The 22,154-nt window shown below is 39.7% G+C and overlaps 1 protein-coding gene across 1 annotated transcript in view; it reads right to left on the bottom strand.

The window, feature by feature from the left end:
* Positions 1–22,154, bottom strand: part of arrdc1b (arrestin domain containing 1b) — a 36,495-nt gene that overhangs the window by 7,686 nt on the left and 6,655 nt on the right. The window contains exons 2-4 of the mRNA XM_044174933.1: positions 11,159–11,269; positions 5,041–5,091; positions 322–476 (exon numbers count right to left, since the gene is read on the bottom strand). Coding sequence (XP_044030868.1) covers positions 322–476; positions 5,041–5,091; positions 11,159–11,269 — 317 coding nt within the window. The remainder of the gene's footprint in view (positions 1–321; positions 477–5,040; positions 5,092–11,158; positions 11,270–22,154) is intronic.

The following is a 22,154-nucleotide window of genomic DNA, read 5'->3' as shown; positions in this document are numbered from 1 at the left end:
CAGAGTATCAGGAAACTCTGACAGTCATGACGGGAAGAGAGAGAATGATAAGTAAGTAATGCAGGGAAGAAAAGGAGAAAATGAATTAGATCCTGCTCGGCCATGAAATCAAATAAGCCTCAACCAAGACAAAGGTTGATCAAATAATAAAGAGATACATTACAGTGTGTTAAAGTCTCCTTTTGTCTCTATATGGAAAACTTTTTTCACTCATGGATTTACTCAGCAAGAACAGAACAGCAACATTGAAGTTTGCAATGGAATAATGTGAGCATCGAGATAATAAAAAAAAGTAGTGAGACGTGTGCACTGAACACTTACTTCAATGTCAGGGACCTCATTGAGGTTGAGCTGGTTGAGTAGGTAGAAGGGCCTCTGGGCTTTGTAGTCCTTAGAGAAGCGTGGCGTGTCGATAACCACCTTCACACGGTAAACAATCTTCCCAAAGGGTCCCTCAAAAGAAGTCGGGGCAGCAACTGAAGAGAGGATTGGGGGAAAAAACAATACAGACATAACTTTGACACTGAAGACAGTTACTGACATTTCGGGTGAAGTGACTAACGTGAGGACCGCTAAAAACCCATTAGTTTGATTTATTAATCAAAAGGCAAAAAAGGGTATTGCTTTCAAATGCGATACAGCGTTTTGCAACTTCAATATCCCATAAATATACAAAATGCTGCTTAGAATGAAATTGTTAAACATGACCAACACAGACACTTTAATGTGCACAAGTATCGTAAACACTATTCTTTTTTTATTGAGGCAAATGATATTACAAGGAAAAGAAATTCATGTAAACACATGTTCTTTAACAAAAGATTGCAATGATGCAATGCCTGAAAAAGCTAGATTAATCAGGCTAAAATGGGGTTTTATTTTATATTGTCTCTAGTAAGGGGAAGAGAGAGCTAAAATCTGTGTCCTCATGTGGGCCGCTATCAGAGCAGTCACAAGTTGTACGGACCCTTTCAGACTGATTCCTGCACAGCACATCTTGAATGGAGGGCACTGATTGTTTTTGTGACCCGAAGAAAGAGCAGTGACGAGGAGGAAACAGGGAGGGGAAAGGCTGGTGGGTAGGAAATTTAAGAAGAGTGAGATAAAAATATCTATTTGGGGAGAAAGCAGCCAGACAGACAGAAGGAGAATGTTCAGAGCCAAAGGAGAGGAAAAAACACACACACACACACACACACACACACACACACACACACACACACATCAGATTCAAAACCTTTTCTGTGATCCGTATGAATAATCTGTATATAAATGACCAAACAGGATGTACAAAAAGGTGATTAATGTGTTGTCAAAATAAAAGCCGAGCCACTCTCTCACCCTCACTATTCTAATGTGTTCGTTTTTTCCCCTGATCCTCATTCAGATGTTAATGTCGGTGAGGCAGGCGGCTGCTCCAGGGACAAGTCTGCTGCTGCTGTAAATAAGAATTAACCACGAGAGGCGGGTTGTTGTTGTTTTGTTGCAGACAGCTTGGTAGCAGAAACAGCGCTGTGGACAGACAGACTGAAGCACCAGGCTGATTTTCCCAGGAGACTGAGCGGCTCGTGGCGGCTTAAAGTGGCCATCGATTATGTAGCCCTGGTTCATGGTTCCCAGTTTGTGAATCCTAAAGACTTTGGTGATCCCCTGACATTTCCTCTAGCGCCACCATGAGGTTCACATTTGGTGTTTTTTTTGTGAAATGTCTCAGTTGTTGGATGGACTGCCATAAAATTTGGTACAGACATTAATGATCCCCTCAGTAGTAATCTCTTTGGTGATACCTTGACTTTTCAGTTTGCGCCATCATCAGGTCCAAATTTCAATTTGCTCAATACTTTGTTTTATGACTAAATACCTGCAAAGCTAATTAGTCGTACCTTGTGTTTAGTGCTAATTATCAAATGCTAGCATGCTAACACATTAAACTAAGATGGTGAACATCGTAAACATTGCCTGCTTAACATCAGCATGTTAGCATTTTCCTTGTGAGCATGATAGTATGCTGATGTTAGCATTTAGCTCAAAGCACTGCTGTGCCTAAGTATAGCCTCACAGAGCTGCTAGCATGGCTGAAGACTCTTAGTCTTGTTTGTATGTCTAAGTTACATGCAAACATCAACGCAACAGCACTTAAGTCATTGAAATGCTGTCAAAACAATGGTTGTATGTAAACTAGCTGTCTGAAAAATGTTTCAGTCTTCATCCAAATTTAGCCCAGTTTAAACCTTGACCTTTGACCTGCAAATCACCAAATAAATGCTTACTTGACAACCAAGACCGTCAAAGTAACCTTTTTTCAAATTGTGCTTAAGTTCACGCACTAAAATTAAAAATCTGAATTTACATCTTAACCTCAGAGCTAGGAAAGTAAACTGGTTGTGAGACAAAATGCTGTTTGGAGGTAACACGCGAGGAGATGCAGCACATATTTCACACTGTTGGACAGTATGCTCCCTGATTTGGGTGTAGCAGCCAATAACACCCCCAAATCCTAAACCCTCCCTTATCCGCCCAGCTCAGTATTGATGTTTTGAAATGTATCACAGTTGACAGTTGAATTTCAGAAATCGACAGTGAAATAGGAGGTTATTTGGGGATTTGAAGGCTGTCCTTGTCTTCTGCTGTGGAATTTGATGTTAAGCTGATCACTGATTATTCAGTTTTATTCTGTTTATTTGTATGAAAACAAGGAAGCTTACATGATATGCAGGGGCTAATCTACAAAGGATAAAAGCTTATAGCACGCTATTAAAGTGTATCACTTTCTCCATCTCCTTTGTTCTTCTCTCTTCTCTTCCTGAACTTGTATCACATGTCCCTTTGGAATTGGGCCATCAACCATATTATCTAACCCTATTTATCCCTCTAAGTGTCCTTGTACTGAGTTTATCTCAGCCTACATCTTCCTCTTCTCTTTGAAAATCTTTATTCCCTCAGTGAGAAATGATCAGGCCAGAACAACACCTGATGCCTCAACTGCAGACAACTGGGCTGGGCTTGTCAGAAGAAATTATGTTAGCCCTTCCCTGCACAGCTTTGCTAAAAAATACTGCCATTACCCAAGGCTCCTTCTCCATTGTGAGCATCAGCAGGATGAACAACAACCCTCCAAACTCCACCATGTCCATCGTCACTCAAACCATTTCTACTGCTCTCCCTGACAACCTTCATCATTTTTGCTTATTTTATAGCTTTTTCTCAAATAAACTAATGCAAAGCAATTAGCAAACCAATAGACTTGTCTACTTGATTTTACTGTAAGCAAAAGTCAGTTGAAACTAACTTAAAATAAGAACTATGTAGTACTCTGTAATTTACATTTTTCTCCAAAGAAATAAATTATACTACCTGACCTCAGCTGGTTTTTAACACCAGAAACTGACATGATCAATGATACAAAACTACCAAACTAGTTTATAAGTAAGTTATTGTTTTCAGGTGAAACTGTTTTAGAGAGGTGTTGAAACTTTATGGTTATCTATATCAATCCATGAGGGTACGCTAAATATCATTTTCCTAGCATAACGCAATACAGTTCAACAAAATACTGATGGTGGCAGCGTTGCCATGCAGCTGCCGAGCTGCACATCTGTAGATTCATCTGGGTTCCAGTGTCTTGCTCAAGAACACTGACATGGGTTTAGGAGCTGACACACCAGTGTAGTGATATTTGGGTGGCCTGCTGTACCTGCCATAGTGTTAAAGGAAAGTGCTAGAACTACTTTATCAGTATTTCTGGTGGGTTTATATGAATTATTCACTTTTTACTTCCCTTAAAAACAACTTTGAACCATTACTGTCAGTGCAAACGCTCTAACACACATTTAAACAAGCTTTAAGGCCTCTATCTCTCTGTCTTTGAGTAGGAATTGAGGTGTGTTTTTGGTGTGCCATTTGGTTCTGTTTATTCATCTGTTTGTTAGACAGCAGGTTGTTGGATTTATGGTGTGGATCATGATCAGGTACAGATTCTGGAGGTTTTTTAAAGGATTTCTTACAATTGCGAGATTGGGCATTTTTGAACATTTCTTCAGTTCAATTTAACTTTATTGTCATTATACTTGCGCACAACGAAACATAGTCTTGTCATTCCAAGATAGTGGAATGTTCGCTTTTATTTAATGAACTTCTGCACGTAATTGAATTGTCTAAAAATCACCATGATTGTATGTATTTTACATCTGTTTTGATGCTGATATGTTTTTATACCTACACATGACCATTTCTCAAAGAGGATAAAGACCTCATTATCACCACTTCTATAAATCCTGTGTTAAAAGTCAGGTTGGCTCATTCTACCTTAAAATTTCATTTGATTTTCTGTTTGCTGTACCAGCAGGGGGCAGTAGGAGACACTTGATTCTCCAACGCGCCACTTATTACTACATGATCGTTAACATGCCCTGTGCTGATGCTCTCAAGTCTGAGGGCCTGAGAGGAGGGGAGGGCGAAGCATGGGGGCATGAAGAGCAATTAAACAGTGACTGCACAACAGGAGAGGGAACTAAAAATAACCCAAAGCCCCCTGTGCTTCGGCCCACGCCTGAGAGAATGTAAGACACCAGACAGACACTGCGCTGTGTGTGCCCTCGCAGGTGTTCAGCTGATCTTTGTGTTACTTGCATGGTCGTGGTGTTGTAATTTTTTTGTCAGCCTTCAGGAAAAATCAACTTAGCCGCATTTAGAAGGTGTTTGTGAACAAGTGGCATGTGGAATAAAGATGCATTATCATGCTGAGGCATCACAATTAGCATGTTCCTCCCAAGTCTCTCAAACATTAACTATGTAATGAGCAAATATCTGTGTGTGTCTGCTTTGTGTCGGAGACAAAGGGGCTAAGGGCTGAATGCTTTGTAAGTACACATACTAGAAAAAGTCCAGTGTTATCAGAGGTTATCACGCCTGCATGCTACTTTCACTGACGTCATCTGGGTCTCTGATAAAGCATGATACAACCATTATGGAAACTGAGGGTGTGCCCCCAGCATGGAGGAATGAGGTTAAACGGGTCACAGAGGTTAATCCCACACTTACCTGGAATGAGAAACTGGAAAGGGAAATTATGTTCGCCTGCCGCCAGAGTTCCTGTAAAAGAGGAAGGTTTTTCAGTTACACAGTAGACACAGACTGAAAAGGGAAAAAAATGCAAATGACATTTGATGGCTGCACATATAGTGATAATTCCCAGGGTTTGTTTGTCTGGTTGTATTTATTGCAACATCATATATCCCTGTGGGGCTCACCTACTCCCAGTGGGATGGAGTTTCTGAGACAACTTTCTGAGGCTTTGCTGTTCAAAGACAGCTGAGCCGAAATGTCTTTTCTAGTAAACAAAACTGGCAACTGAAACCAATAAACCAGCGTCAGAGGAAATGATAAACTGTTGGTTGGGTGTGACAGCACAACACGTGTAGCTGGCAAAGTTTTCTCAGCAAAGTTAATAAATGATTTACAAGCACAGTAAGGCCAGCAGTGATCGACCCAAGACTAAGTGCATTCTGCTACTCTGTAACAACATGTACAGGTCAGCATCATTGTGCCAAGTCTGCCCTTTTAGATTAAACAATAAGGCTGGTTTTATTCTAGATTTTAAAAAAGAAGACCAAATACAACAACCCTGTCTACGGCACTTAGGTAAGACGTAAATCTTTAGAAACTGGTCACAGATATATAGTTTCATTTTAAAAAAAGACTAAATAATTTCCTAAAACAGCTGGGCACTGTAGTTTTTAGCAAACGTAAATTATGAATTTGTTGGGGACTATTTTCTGCTGCGAATTAATACACATTTGGTGATCTAGTGAGTATTTACAGCAGCTGGACAGTGTATATGAGATTGACTCAAAATAAATGACACTGGTTTCCCAGTGCAACAGTGTGGCTCATTCATGTGTTTTTAATACATTTTGGACAACAATGGAGCTCTATGGCACAGAGGAATAAGATATATCAGGCTTTGGATACAAAGACAATACTTATTAGTGGGATCAGTTCATTGTTGGTTTTGGTCTTTTCATAAGATTTGTTAAATTGAAAATTTAACAAATCGAAAATTTGAAATATTTAGACCATCACCTGCTTTATTCTCTAAAGATGTTGGCATTAACTAAAGGTATTCCAAATCTCATGCAGCGAAGAAAGCGATATGAACACTAGAAACATAAAAATGCAATTATAATGTATTTTTACACATAAGGATAGAGTTCAATCAAGCAGCAGTGCAGAAGAAAACACTTGAAGTGCAATAACATTAGTCTATGAACTTTGTATTTCTGATGTTATCAGACAGCACAGGGCAAACTGAAGCAGACCTCGCTGTGTTTTCAGAAACAACAAATATGTGGCCTTCTGAGGATCTCAACAGGAAGTGCTCTGAAGTGTGAAGAAGTGTTTTGGAATAAACCACCTCAAAGTACATTTTCGGAGAATAAGAATTCGCATCCACGATATAGAAGCTTGTATTTCATTTAGTTATTACATTGTCAGCAGTGTTCGTTTATGGCATCAGGTGGCTACAGTACTCCACCCAGAAAGCAATTTAACAACTTTTACAACTGGAGTGTTTTCTGAGTTTACCAGGAAACTAGATCCACATTTTTCCACTAGGCTTTGTAAACACCAAATTCTGATTTCAGAAAGTTCTCAGATATCTCAAAGCCTCAAATATTTTGAGGACATGCAGTGAATGCATGCCTGTGTGTCCCACTAAAATGAAATCTTTGGGAAATTATCGCATCGTCTTCTCATTACATGGCTTCCAAAACAACAACATTTATAACAAGTCACTCATACTGTAGCTCTGTAATCACAAATTATCAGCTCATTCAAATGTTGCTTCTTACTGCATTAATTAAATACTGTGAAGAACATTTTTAATACTTGTTTACTTCACAAGCTCAGTTAAATTGATAACAAGATCACAAGGCACCAATAAGGGCCTTCCCATCCCTGTCTCACTGAGAGCACCTTGAGCCACTCGGGTTATTAATTCTCTAGATGAGCTGACAGCCCAATTAAATTCTTCCAGACAGCAACATGTCTCACCTCATTAGGGACGGCACAACTTTTTCCATTGGTCTCAGTTTCCTGAGGGGAAGCGCTCAAACTGTGTGTTTTCATTTGCATCATGTTTACTGCTAGAGGAAGCAGTCGTGCTCTGAACCAGCGCTGTGCAGGTGCCACTTTGTATATTTTTGCAGAGAGCCTAGCTAACTCAGGTACAGGCAGTAAAAAAAACACGATGAAGGAAAACGATTAAAAGAGAGGTAGATTAGATTATATATTATACAGACCAAGCTCTTAGAGATTCTTAATCTCAGTATACTGAGTCATAGACAACTCATACCCAATCTATCTACAGCACTAATGACTAAAAAGAACACTATATTATTACACTGGAGGGACAGGGCAACAATATTAGTAATCTACAAGCTAAAGTTTAAAACAGAACACTCCAGTTTTATAGTTAAAACTGAAAATCATGTAAACTTAAAAATATACTTCCATAAAATTTGGTGCAGATGTTCATGGTCACAGGAGGATGACTTGTAAGGACTTTGATGACCACCTGACTTTTAATCTGGTGCCATCGTTAGGACAATATGTATTGATATTGGGGTCGCTAGCATGCCTATAGAGAGCTTAATTGAAACTGTAACTTCCAGGTTCTGTTCAAGAAGTAAAAAATCATAAAAAATCATATTGACATTTGTAATAATGCAAATTACTAAAAATACAGCCCTGAAACATAAACTTGCTCAACACTATGTTGTGTTGTTCACTCGGTTTGTCTAGACAGGGATGTAATAAAAAAAAAACAACTTGTATTGCTTATTGACATTTCAGTTTTTAGCAGCCTTTAACAAACACCATTTCCCACAAGCCCTACACCTTCCCAGGTTAAATGTCATCACCCAGCTACTTCAGACATGGCTGCAACAATAAAGAGACAAGGAGGGCCGAACAGCGTAGATGTTTTTTAAACAGCAAAGAATACAGCTAAAAAGTTCAAAACATGAGCATGGGTGGATAAGGAAGAAACCAACTGTTGTTGCTGTGCTGTTGTAAAAGCTCCTGGGGAACTGTAGTTCTTTGAATGCCAAGAAATTCATCGTCCTTTAACGTCTGTTCTCATTTAGTAAACTGAAAATAAACAATGTTGCATGGATTTACTTCAAAATTGCAGTTTTAGTGATTAAATTCCTTTTTAAACATGATGTCAAACAAACACTGTCTGTGCAGAGACGTGTAAAGTATCATGAACGGATAATGTGATGTATGAAAATTCAGAATATGCTACAGTGAGTCTCTCTCAAGCACGGTCTAAACATAAAGCTGTCAGTTTCCAAAGCAAATGAACAGTGTAACCACAATCTGCAGCAGTGGGAGGGAGCTCCTCACTTCCTGAAGGTCATTAACTGAGAACAGTGGCAGGATGAAGAGTGGATGCTGACATCACTGGTCTTCACTCCTCCAACCGTCAAGCATCTAAGGCATACCACATTATCAGTCAACCAAAGTGAGCGTTGCTTGCTTTGTGTAAGTGTGTGTGTGTGTGTGTGTGTGTGTGTGTGGTGGTCTTCTGTCACACTTCCTGTCTCGCTCTCCCTGTGTTGCTTGGCCCTTTCGGAAGAGAATGGGATACGGAAAAATGGCAGAGATTAAGGGGAGCACCGAGGGAGGGAGTGTAATGAATAATTTATGTCCTCCTCCGTTTGGAGTGTGGTGTGCCTGGTGTTACTGTTAATACTCTGTGTGTGCATGTGTGTACTGAGTTGTTGAATGAGTTTTACACTTGCTACTACCATAGCTACCGTCTATATTATTTTGCAAATGTGGTATATGTGGTGGTATATATTTGATTTCAATTTCCTTTTTTTATTTCTCATATTTATTACTACAAAGTTTTTGCACACCAGAAAGTCAAACGTGAGTGTTCAACAGTGTGGGTGCTGCTTTGTGTTTTTCACAGTTTGGTTCACTTCACAGTTTTTGAGACTAGCACCGCAACAATACCTGAGTTTTGGTATTTATACCAAAATTATACTTCACTTTGAGAAAAATAAATAAATAAACAAAAATAAAGACAAAGGTAAATAAATCTTTTTTTCAACGACAGAAACCAAACTTCTTGTCTAACCACGAGCAGCTGTACCAGAACTTTGCTTAAATAAAATAGTCTATAATAGCCAACTGTTGTGTTTTTTTTTCAGAATATTACTCACAAATCAGTAAAACTGTCCTATACATTTGTTTTACCTTGACTTGGCTGTATGTTTACTATATATATACTTAGAAATGGGTGCCCTGCAGATAATGTATTTTTCTTGATAGTTACATAAGATCTGTATCCACGCACCACTCAGACCAAAGCGCACACAGTAGTAGTCAAACAGGTCTGCATATTACTGTGTTGGGTGGATGTGTTTACGTTTGTGCCTGTCTGTTGGCTCAGTTTGAGCGATCTGTGCAGCCTAATTTTCACTTCCCTGTTTTTACTATAACCAATATTTTTATGACAAATGACAATGTGAAAACAATGTGAAAGGTCACACACACTTAGCGACTAGCTGGTGAACACACATTTAAGCTATGTCAATATATTGTAATGTGAGTTTTTCAGATGGCATACATTTTTGGTTGTAGAAAAATGACACAATCTCAGTGAAAATGTGTGCAGTCATTTGTTGCTTACAGCATTTATTCTGTTTAACGGTGTTGGATCTGTGTGATCAGTATATTAGTAGTAGTAGTATATAGCAGTATTTTAATGTCATAGCTGGTCAAGCTAATTTGAACTACTTTATATGCAGTTGGGTAGTTTAATCTATACAGTACTAGTGCATCATATTTTGTATGTACATTTATAATATGCAAGTTCACAAGAAAGTATAGCTGCCATAAATTGTTTATTTACTATATGTACATGTAGTGGAGTAAAATGTACAATATTTCCAGCTGAAATATAGGAGAGTAGAAGTGAAAAGTAGCATTAAATTAAAACAAGCACAAGCACTTCAACATTCTATTTAAATACAATACTTGAGTAAATGCACTTTCCAGCAGTATAGCACTGTATGTAGTATAACAGAGTGGTGTATACCACATGTTAAAGAACATGTCCTGAGAGTTAAACATTGAACTGCTTCTTGGTGTTTTAACCAGCATGGATTACATGCACTAATGACAATGCCATTCAGTTCCACAGTGCGATTTGCATTTACAACAGATTTCATGCATGCACGGCACATTTCACCTTCTGGCTGTGGGCGGTATCGGCAACGCATACAAAAGAAGGAAGATCACACTCACAACAAAAGGCCCTGTAAGCTCTCGTTTCTGTGGGTGAGCAGGGCCTCAGTGCTGCAGGGCAGGATGGTGCCCAGAGCTTGGGGGGGGGGGTGAAAACTGTCCATTGTGGAACATGTCCACATGTCTCATCAGACACTGCTGGACATTGATGACCATGTCTCACCTCATGGAGGCAGCATACAGAGAGGCGGGCTGGAACATCCCTGCAGGGGACTGCTACTCTGACTAATTGAGGCTTTAACTCCTCACTACAGGGCTGCAAAAACCTGCTGCTGTCATCGTGAGATTAAGTCTGTTGCAGCAGATTTCCCATAAACCAAATGAGGAGAAGCACAAGGCTTCAGTCACGTCATACAGTGCTGTTATGACAGGGATGTGGAGGTTCTGATTTTTCAGTGCTCTCAGAGGAGAGGGATAAAGCTGTTTGTTTCATTTATAGGATGTCAGCAGAGAATCAACACAGTCACAATCACATGAAGGTGAAGTGCTGTGCTGTTAAAGGACCATCCCAGTGTTTTACGTGTTTAGACCATTAAGTTCTTTTTAGTGTTTTCCTTCATTTCCAGGCAGCCATTGGTTTCCATTCACTGTGCCACACATGAGCTGGATTATCTAGTGAGTAGCAAGTTTTTTCATAGTGTGCATAAATTTGAATGAAGCTGCCTGGAGTGAGTCTGCTATTAGCAACTGTGTATGCACCAAATGGGAAAAACATCTAAAAATATTGGTGTGATTCTTTATCTCTGCCTGTATTTTAAGGTCTCCATTCATGCATCACTGTGTTAAGATGAGGCCAGCCAGCAGAAAAGCTAAAAAATCATCACGCTTTTACTGTCATCACCTTTGTCAGCAACAGACAACATGCTGTTGAAGTACTGCTCCTCCAGAGTCCATGAGTTGTCGTTCATTTTGTTGGAGATCCCACATGAGCCCTGACAGTTCACCTTGATGGCTGTGGAAAGAGGAAAGAAAAAAAGAGTCCTTTACATGTTTACTGGTATTTTTTACTGCAGGATTACTAATAAACTTCCAACATGGCAATTGTAGGGCTGCAGCTGATGGTTATTTTCATTATTCATTCATGAAGAATATTCTCTTGATAAGATTGGTTTCCCAGAGCCCAAATGTCTTGTTTTGTCTGACCAACAAAAATGCTTCATGTAAACACCTTTTGGAAACTTGAAACTTGTCTTGTAAATGACAGAACCCTCCTTTGCTGAGTCTTGAGCATGTCAACAAAAAACTTTTAACAATCTCTTTCCTTAGCGATCCTGGGAACACTTCCATGGGAATCATCATTCACATTAATTTTATTTGGAAAGAGAAAGCGTTGTCTCATGTAGCCGAAGTCAGTTTGGGCACCACAGTGTGAAAAATACAGACCACCAGCACAATATACACTTAGCATGAGAAAGTCTCACAAAGAGGGATGCCTAACTAAAATCATTATGGGCCTCTGGTGCCCGTCATATGCATTCTGCTGTAGAGGTAAATAATTACAACAGGCTGTGAAGGGTGTTTCGGTCACCAGATGGAAGAGAGGAGGAGTAACTTTATCAGGAAACTAAACAGGTTACTGTCAATAAAGGCCTGGATGCTTTGCGTTTGACTGGTTTGGATCATAGCACTGATTGTTCGTCACCTGCTGAGTCATGTTAGACCAGCGTTTTTACTGGGATGATGGTGATGATGCTTGTGTTTATCCGTAATCTTGATATGACTTCAGCTTTATCTAAACAGTTGTTAAGTAAATGCATTTGCTGCCAGTGATTGAGGTCAGCACAAGAGAACTGGTGATGTTAAGCAACATGTTCTCCTGTGCCGCTGCTTAGGGTACAGGAAACGATGTTACCGTCTTCTCACGCTTGATTCAAAGTTCAAGAAGATAACAGCATTTTTACTCCACACAAAAGCCTTCAAAAGTTCACACTGGTGCTAGATGTGTTCTATGACAGACATCAACAGTACACCAACAAGGAAAGAAACTGAAGTGAGCAGCAAGAACGGCACTGCAGGTCTGCAGTGTGAACACAGTCTCTCTCGTTCCGTATCACCCCTCCTCTCTCTATCCCTCTTGTCTCTCTGTTGATCTGTCTGTGAGGAAATGAAAACCCTCTGATAATGCACACACACACACACACACACACACACACACACACACACAAACACGCACACCAAAACTGTGACAGAAGCCAGAGGATTTAACAGAAAGATTGCCCAGCCTCAGTATTATCTCAGTATTCTGATAAACAGACAGACAGAGAGACAGATAGGGCACAGTATTGTTCTAATGTTTTGTTTGTGGCCCCAATGTGACACTTCTTTACTTCATTCTTTCTGAGAGTATGAACACTTTATTTACACTTATTTTGTTTTTTACCATTTAAAATAAATTGTGTACGACAATTGTAGTGTACGACAACTGTAGTGTACACCAACGTTACCCAGACAATATACAACATAACATTAACAACATTCTGATTTAAATGTGGTAAAATCTAACAGGAGAAAAAGTAAACAGAAATAACAACTTTCTGCAGTTGACAGTAATGATGGGCGTTATGGATAAATCTTCTATCACAGTTAATGTAATTTTATATGGTGAAGTATATACTGTATATCAGGATATAATACATTTTCTATTGGTTCAACTGAGAAACTGTTTATTGAGAAAATAACCAGAATGTGTTGTGATTCTGTTTTGCTTCGGCATTGTGAATGTCTGTGGGCATATTTCATTATTTTCTAACATTTAAAAGACTAAATAATTAATGGACTAATCAAAACACAATCAACATTAATCGATAATGTAAACAAGACTGTATATAACCATGCTAGCGGCTCTGTGAGACTGTACTGAGGTACAGCGGTGCTTTGAGCTAAATGCTAACGTTGGCATGCTAACATGCTCACTGTGACGATGCTATCATGCTGACGTTTAGCAGGTGTAATTTACATTTGTTGAGACATTTCACTTAAAAAACAGAAATGGAACCTCATGGTAATGCAAGAAGAAGTCAGAAGGATTTATCCTCTGGGCACCATGGATATCTGTACCAAATTTCATGGCAATAGTTGCCATAGTAAAGCCAAAAATGTCAACCAGAGCTAATTGCAGAGATATTTCAGTCTGGACCAAAGTGATGGACTGATCGACACTGCCATCCCTAGAGCCATGGCGCTAGCATGGCTAAAAATGTGTTACTTGCAGCTCTAATACCAAGGTACTTCAACATATTGCTGCAGACATCCTGCTAATCCAATACTGCCACGAATGTAACACGAAATGTCTACCTGTTGTAGTCATATTGCCCAACCCTGCATGACAGTTTTTGTTAAACGATGCCGCAGACATTTGGTCACTGCTCAAAAAGAATTATGATTTGATAAGAACATGTGCAGCCAACCCCCCCCAAATACAGGCTCTGATGTCAAAAATATGATGCCACAGACTGTGTTTGACCAATCACAGGCTCACACCCACACAGGATCCTGTGCTGGCATCACAGAACACACACACACACTCTTAAAGTGGCAGATGGCTGCGCTCTCCACACCAGCAGGACTGCTGGCACAGTTTGGGGAAAGGGGGAGGGATCTCTGCTGCCGGTAAAACCAAAAACCAAAATCTCCAGCTCACAAAAGGAAGCCGTGCCCTTCAGCCACGCAGAGTAACGTCCATTTATTTGGTCATTAATTAAACCCTGCAATCTGCTCCTCCAGCCACCTGCCTCATTCATAGAGGAGAATAATACCTTTATACTCCACATTACCACACCCTGTGAGCTTTCTGGAGTCATTACACTTCACAGAAGCACCAATATAATTGAAAAGTACACAAATATGACAGAAAAGGGGGGCATTACTGTGACAAGATATTGTTTACAGCTGTCTGTTGTGGAAAAGTGAAGAGTGCAGCACATGAAAGATCAGCACGGGGGTAATCTGTTAATATCCCCAGCAGCAGCAGCAGGAAGAGCTGCAGCAGAGCTGAATAGTGAATAGTTCTGTCATAAGAGACGGGCTGCTTTGGCAGAGAGACTGGCTGTCTGCAGCTGAACAATGGACCGGCCTCTCCACAGACATATGGAGCCAGATGGACCCAGAGTAGTGATGATGTGTTTTATAAGACGCACATCCAGACATAAAGATGATGTCGCAGACACCACGATTGCTGTGGAAATCAGAAACCTAAACATAACCTTGAGTCTTTTGCCTGGTTCTATTATAATCTGATGGGATTTTTGCAGAGGTCATCTAGGTTCTTAATCCTGTGTGAATTTACAAGAATTATGGAGACTTAAGTGAGTATTGCTTAGATACTTATACATGTATAGTTATGTGTCCATCCAGTTCCAGTTCCATCATATGTGAATGAATGTTAAGAGGACAGAACAACAGTAACTGCGATACAAAATGGCATTTCATTGTGCTTTTCAGCTAGGATGGCATTTTTTTGTTAATGAATGAATGATAACTTGCGACCTTCAGCATCAGGTTAGCTGACATTTATTTATTTTTTGGGCTTTCTGGAGGAGTGGAGGAATGTAATAGTGAGTAGCACCAAAACATGGCACTAGAAGACACCAAAGCAGATACTGAAATGTCATTGTTTATTTAAAAAAAAAATCTGTTTCCAGTAGCCTTTATTGCATTTTCTCTTTGGCGACTGGACCACTTTTCCACCTCAGCCAAGCATAAAAACCTTCGCAATATGTGAGCTTTATTTCTGTATTTTTTTTTAGTCTTAGGCATTTCCACTCATTTTAATTTGTATATGGAAAATGTGCACAATGAAAGCATTTTTTGTGCAAATTCAGGAGAATCATCTAGCTGCTTGGAAACTTACAGATGGCAGGAGCATGCTGAAATGCAACAAAAGAACAAATTCTTAAGATACAGTATAATAACAATATGATTAAGTTATCGCAGCATTTGGTAATGAAAGTTTTTTTTAATCATTTTTTGGGGGCAAACCGGTGATGATGCGGTTCTTGATCTGCACGAAACCTCAAGGCCACCAGGGCAACCTTGATAGGCTTAATACAAAAGTCTTGCAGCTGCTATGATTCAATGGAAACCAGAGATAATGTTTGGGATTTGGTCAGTAAATCTGTGTGTGGAAACGTCACACCAAACACAGACATATGTAAATTACTACAACAAGTGTGAAAAGGGCTTAAATATCTCAGAACACTAAAAGTTGCAACAGGTAGCAGCGTCACAGTGCAGCATCCTGAGTCTTACAACATTTCCTCAGGACAGGCGTCATTCCAACTAGGCAAATAGTCCAATAAGGAAATAGTCCTTGAAGTTCCAGATTCATGTTAAATCTGTGATCTATGATCCCCACTTCAAGTATTTCTTTACAAACTTCAGAAGACTAAAATCTGCAGTGCAAACTCAACTCACAAGATTTAGTTTGGTTTTAGTGAACAGACTGCTGACGGTTTCCAACTTGTCTACTACGCGCCAGCAGCTATGGATCACACCTTGTTACTGCCAGCACAGGAATCTACGCCAGGGGCAAGCTCTCTACAGAATAAATCACAGCCTGAGGAAGACTGAAACTCAGTAGCAAGAGGGAAGCCAGCAGCAGAGCATGCTCTGACTCAGCAGCTGCCTGGATATGTTGCCAAAACACTGGCCTCTGTCCAGGTCCTCTCCACAGTTCAATGATAGTGTAGGTGGAGATGATCTTAGTGCTACTACTCATTAGATTTTACAATTAGACTGTGTGGGCAGACAGATCCAGGAGAGAAGATGTAATCAATATTGTTTCCAGATCTGGCTGCCTAAACATGACTGCTGTGTTTTATTGTATCAGAGAGTTCTCTGATGTAGGTTAGAACAGGGTGTTGGTGGGTTATGGAGGAAATTGGAAGGTATGGAAGGTGTGGTACTGTTGAGTATGTGGATAACTCAAGAAGGTGAGCGCAGATTATTATCTGTTTTATGCCATTGTCCAAGTATATCCTGTTTTTAGTGCACTTGGCTGGCAGAACATCCCAGAAGGGATGATAAAGTCAAACATAAGATGTGAAACAGACTTTGCAGAGGAAATGCCACACCTCTTTGGGTCGTAGTGTTTTTCCCCGTAACTTATTTTTGTACGTCAGCGAGTGTATCATCATACTTATGCCTGGCTTGTTATTGTTTGAAATTTTTAATACTGGTGCTGATACAGACCTGACTATCGGGAATGAATCTGATATCAAAATGCTACTTTTTTGACACCTTACTTTAAGAAATATAATAAATATTTTACTCAAAAAAGAAGCCAAACTTTACAAATACTAAATCTTGCAACACAATCAACCAGTTTTGATTTAAATCAGGAATTATCTAAACAAACAAGAAGTAGAGTAGATCATGAATCTGACCAGATATTCATGCCAACAAAAAAGTATTTAGGTTAGACAAAAAGAAATGTGTTCAAATTGTCATTCTTTTTTCAAAATGTGTTTGTTGGTGGTTTGTTTAACCCTTGTTTAGCAAGTAGCAACTGTAGCAAGTACTGTTGCTATGGTTATATACAGTTTAGTACGGTTGTTAAAATGTTGACTGGTAAAAATTTGTATGTGAACTTATATTTTAACAGACACCTGTCAGCCAAACAGAAGTATTTTCGATGGCCGTGATATAGACTTTTCTATAGCTACTGTCTTCGCGTTGTATGGCTTCCCTATGCCTATAAGAATATCTTGAGGATATTTTTTTCCTCACACTTTTCACAGTCATTGATGCCACTCCCAACCTTTCTCTTCCACCTCGCCCTGTGTAGGACTTGTGTCCTTCACAGCATATTTATATGCCAGTTATGCAATACTGTTGTTTGCTGCTTTATTTTATGATCGAGTTTCTTTACAGAAATGTTTGCACACTGGCACGCATATCGATAATAAACATGGAGTGAAATAAAACCATTAAGTCAGAGCTTGCTGCCAGTTGCATCAGTCCATGGGAAAAATTAGTCAGCTTGGGGGTTGGTGGGGAAGCAGATAATCACAGTTCCTTATTTACACTGATTACAGTCCAGTCCAGTTTCAGCTGACGGCTGGAAGCACAAAGGGCCATCATTGAGTTTGTTTAAGGTCTGAACTTTACAAGAACAAAGAAGAATGAGGAAACCTTCAACCTCTCAGACAAAACACACCAGAGAAGAACTGTTTCTTTACGAGTCAGGAGTGTGAATGAGATTAGAAAAGGCTGCTTGAATTACTTGAATTGATCAGGATTCCTCACATGCACTAAAGGGCTCCTCTGACGTCATTTATACATTCCAGCATAATGCAGGACGGAAACTCCCAAAGTAGTGTCTGTGTGATAAGACTGGACTGTTAAGCTTCTGTAGAAATGTTAGAAACCACAAACTGTGGTCTAGCAAGGTTTGATAATGAAACAGTTAAATTATGAATTGGCTTTAGACATAATCTGGTGGGATAATGCTTGAACAACCTTGATAAATTAGCCTGATGGGTTTCTTGTTATAACTGAGAGTCAAAATTTTAAACCTGGGATGCTCCTAAACACGCAGTACGTCTAATTTACATGAAACGTCTCACACTTGCACTGATGTTAGTAATGAAGGCACTTAAATGAAGGTTACATTTGAAACAACAATGTGAATTTGCCAGGCCCTACTGGTCCAGTTTTGATGGACAGACCATCCTGTGCTTGCTTTATTCATGGCGAGACAACATGTTTATTTCCTACAGAATGATGCTGCACAAAGATGGATTGCAATTTTGGAAAAAAAAATTGTCATGTCTCTGCAAGACTCATTTTACCAGCGAGGTCAGGGCTCAGACAGAAAAGATGTCTTCTGGGTGAGTTTTAAGATAATTATTTTTTCTTGTAGCATTAACAATAGCCGTGAAGGACAGAGAAGAAAATGCACTGACAGAAACCACTGACGCTCTGTTACCTGAACATTTCTATAACCTTTTGTTAAAATATTTCCAGTTCCTTCCAGAAGCTCCAGAGGTCACAGCCTTCACTATGTACCACAGGACAGCCGAGTAATCCGATGCTACACTTTCTACCTTCATTAAATCTTTAAGCGCTGCAAACAATTAGTCCCTCTCTCTTTTCCAACATCTCCCTTGTCTCCTTTCTAATGCTTCTCAGTGAGACATGTCAAACACGGCCACCTGATCTTATGATCTATGACTCCTGACTGTAAGGGAATCCCCTGCAGCAGAACAGAGCCGGGGCTGTTCGTTCAGGCACGTCCTGAGTTACCTCTCTGTAAGATCAGTAACAGACAGAAACGCTGTATTGAGAGCTGCTTCAGTGAAAGAAAGATTAAATTAATGCACAGCTTCATGCCCTCTATTAGAGCTTTTCAACCATACAGTCTCAGGAAGTAAGACATCTTTTTCCATGACATGACGACATAAAGTTACCATGTACTGTTCAACTGTCAACTGTACTGTACAACTGTGACGTTGGAGACGAGACATACAGAGGTGGAATACACAGTATAACCTTTATTCAATCAGGTAAGCACAGTGAGATTAAGATCTTTTTAAGAGAGACCTGAGTATGGCAGGGGAGAAGACACGATACAACCACAAACTTCTCTAAATAGGTCCAAAGTCAAGATTTTTAAATCACCCAATGGAATGAGACATCCAAGTTTTAAAATCCTTTGTACTTCATGGGCCATTATCAGAGATTGAAAAAAACTGAAATGCAAGACTCCGGTCTGCAAAGTAGTGACATTCTTGTGAGAGTATTTTGCTGGTTAGTTTCTTCTGCTTTAGTACTAAAAATAAAATACACATTGAATCAGTGCAAAAAGTTTCTGTGTGCTTCAGGTTTCTCTGGCTGAACTGTCAGGAAAGATCCACAGGTTCCTAAAACGTTTGCTGGAAAAGTTCCAGCAGTAAAAGGGGCCATATGTCTGTTGCATTTGTAAACTCTTCTTGCATGATATATTACCCAACATCCTTTGCTGCATCACACCTCTGAGCGTGAGAACGTACAGACTGGTGACAAATTAGAGAAAAAAACTTAATAAATGAGGAGAAACATATCAAATGCAGATGCTTCCATACAGGTTCACTGATATTGAACGGTTTGATGAGTATGAAAATGATGTGAATCATATGCTATGGCATTCGCAGTCACCAGATCTCCACTCAACTGAGCACCTATGGGAGACTTTGGCGCCACATGTTAGACAGCGCTCATCATCACCTTCATCAAAACACCAAAAGAGGGAATACCTTTTGGAAGAATGCTGTTCGTCCCTCCAGTAGTTTTACAAACTTGGAGAATCTATGACGTTGGCCATGTCACACTAGTTCTCATCACTACTATTCACTTCTTTGCTGTAATATTAATTTCACACTCTGACTGGAAAGTAATCTGGCAGCGTTCTATCACGGACCACCTCTTCTATGGTTGCTGACAAGCTTTGCACCCTTCAGTCAGATCAGTTTATGATGTTTGCGTTGCATGTTTTTGAGTTTAGGTGCATACACATCTGCATGTACACTGCACAGCAATCCCTGCGTATGTTTGCATGCATGTGTAAGAGGCTTATCCCCGCAGAAGTTACATCATAAAACAACCAGCGGACGTGTAATCTGCACTCTGCACGCTCGCTCCCACCTTACCCATCACGCCACGAAATGTTCACATTTCACTGCATTCGCCTCAAATCCAGACAGACATCATGACCTGAGGAGACACACACTGCCTTTGTTCTCAAACATTTAAGATACTCACACATTATCACCTGGTTTTCATCATGTGACATGTAGCAAAAAGGGAATTCATCATTTTATTCTCCACATACTTCTTCTATTTCATTGTCTGGATGTTTGCGTGAGGCTTGCTTGGGAAATAAGATGTGGGAACACTGCTTCTCTGCCAGCTTAGGATCACTTTTGATGGTATCTATGTCAGCAGAGACCTACATGTAAGCATTGGCTTCTCCCTTGCAGCATTCAGCGCTGTCCTCAGTTGACCTGATCTCATTGTACTGGTGTCAGATACAAAGCAGCTTGTTTCAGACCTTACATCTTAAAAAACCCCACCAAAAAACAAGATTTTAAGATCAAGATGTTTACGAAAACACTGAAAACATCTGAGGTAAAAACGACCAAAGACGAAAGTTTAGCCACAGAGTTCAGCAACTCTCTTTGCATCCATATTTAATATATTTTGAAAGTGTTAAATCATGTGGTTTCGCATGGATCACTACTACAGCTACATTTATTGTCAAAACTGACCTTCAGTGTGTTTGTATCCAGGCACATACTTGCAGTATGTCAGATTTTTCTAATATTTACTCTGCTCCACAATGCAGTCTTTGATTGTGTTATTAGTCATTTAGTTTCAGCTGATACCCAACAGTGACCTTCAGACCTCTGCTCACTCCCTCTGAATGTAACCGTTAAATCACAGCTGATTTTAAGATTTGGCTCTGTTCGAGCAGCTATAGTATTTTTGTCGTTTGCAGCATCAATATCTGACTCATCAGTACCATCCAAAGGCTTCTGGAACACCATTATCATGAGCTAAACTCTGCAAAGAAGCAGCTCCTGGCCACTGCAGTTGTTTTGAAAAAGGCTGACATGGAGCTAACACATTGTGTTATGGACATACGCATTTCCAAGGTTTTTCAAATGTCATGAGTGACCTTTCGTTTTTAGGCAAAGTAGAGTCAACAGAAACTGCTGCCGATGGCCTGGGACTTGTAGAAAACCATGTCAGGACAACAGACCTGAAACTCAGCTGCCTCCAATGAGCCAGTGCTAAAAAACTGACAAGAAAGAAAAAACAAATATATATTCAAACTATTAATTATTGCTGCTTCTAACTTGCCACAACTTCCAACAACTGACGACCCTGGAACGTGCATACATGCTGACCGACCATATCTTGTTTACAGCAGCGACACTGACACAACCACAACACTCCTGTTTGGGTCAGAAATCAGGATTTTAGAAAAATGGAAGCAGCATCAGCGGAAGAAAGCAGAGAATTTATACATTTGTGGAGCTGTCAAATGTCCTAAATTCAACATGACCATAAAAAATGGTGAGCAACTAATGTTCTTTTCATTATCGATTAATCCATTGATAATTGCTTAATCTGTACATTTCCAAGAAACACGGAAGAAAGCACAAGGTGACGTCTTTAAATGGCTTGTTTTGTTCAGCCAACAGTCCAAAACCCAAGCACATTTGATTTACAATTATATAAAACAGAAAAGCAACAAATCCTCACGTTTGGATGCTCATCCCCTCTGTTCTGTGAACCAAACAGACAACTTTCCAATCAACGACTTTCTTGAGACTACAGCTCTCTGAATGGGCCAAATACATGCATGTGCCCCTCACAAGTATAAACAATGGAAGTATTTTCAACTATGACAACTTATAATGAGAACTAGCAGGCTTTACACAAGCTCACAGACAACAGTTAAAAAGCGAGAGAGGCTTGAATGTGCTGTGTTCCAGTGATGTTACTTTAAGTAAAAAAAAAAATCAAACTTTAATTTCTATTCTTGCACAAAATATATAAATTCAAGCACTTTCAATGACCCATGTCTGTTTATGTCTATTTTCAAAAACTTTCAAGGATTTCAAGTACCCGTGGGAACCCTGCCTCTAAATATGGGTCCCGCAGTAATTCAATGTGGTTTCGCAATTCACATCCACCAAAACGTCACAGCCCTTCAGCCCTCTTAGCAAATACCACACCCTGCTTCTCTGCTGTCTTTAAGATTATAACACCTATTTTACGAAATCGACATTGTACACCTACTCGGATTAACTTGGTTCAATGAAAAGTTAGAGCTGTAATAACACATTTTTTTG

Source organism: Siniperca chuatsi, linkage group LG18, assembly GCF_020085105.1.
Source record: "Siniperca chuatsi isolate FFG_IHB_CAS linkage group LG18, ASM2008510v1, whole genome shotgun sequence".
Classification (NCBI taxonomy): Eukaryota; Metazoa; Chordata; class Actinopteri; order Centrarchiformes; family Sinipercidae; genus Siniperca; species Siniperca chuatsi.
The sequence above is the reverse complement of the archived record's forward strand: the minus strand, read 5'-3'. Positions and strand labels throughout refer to the sequence as shown.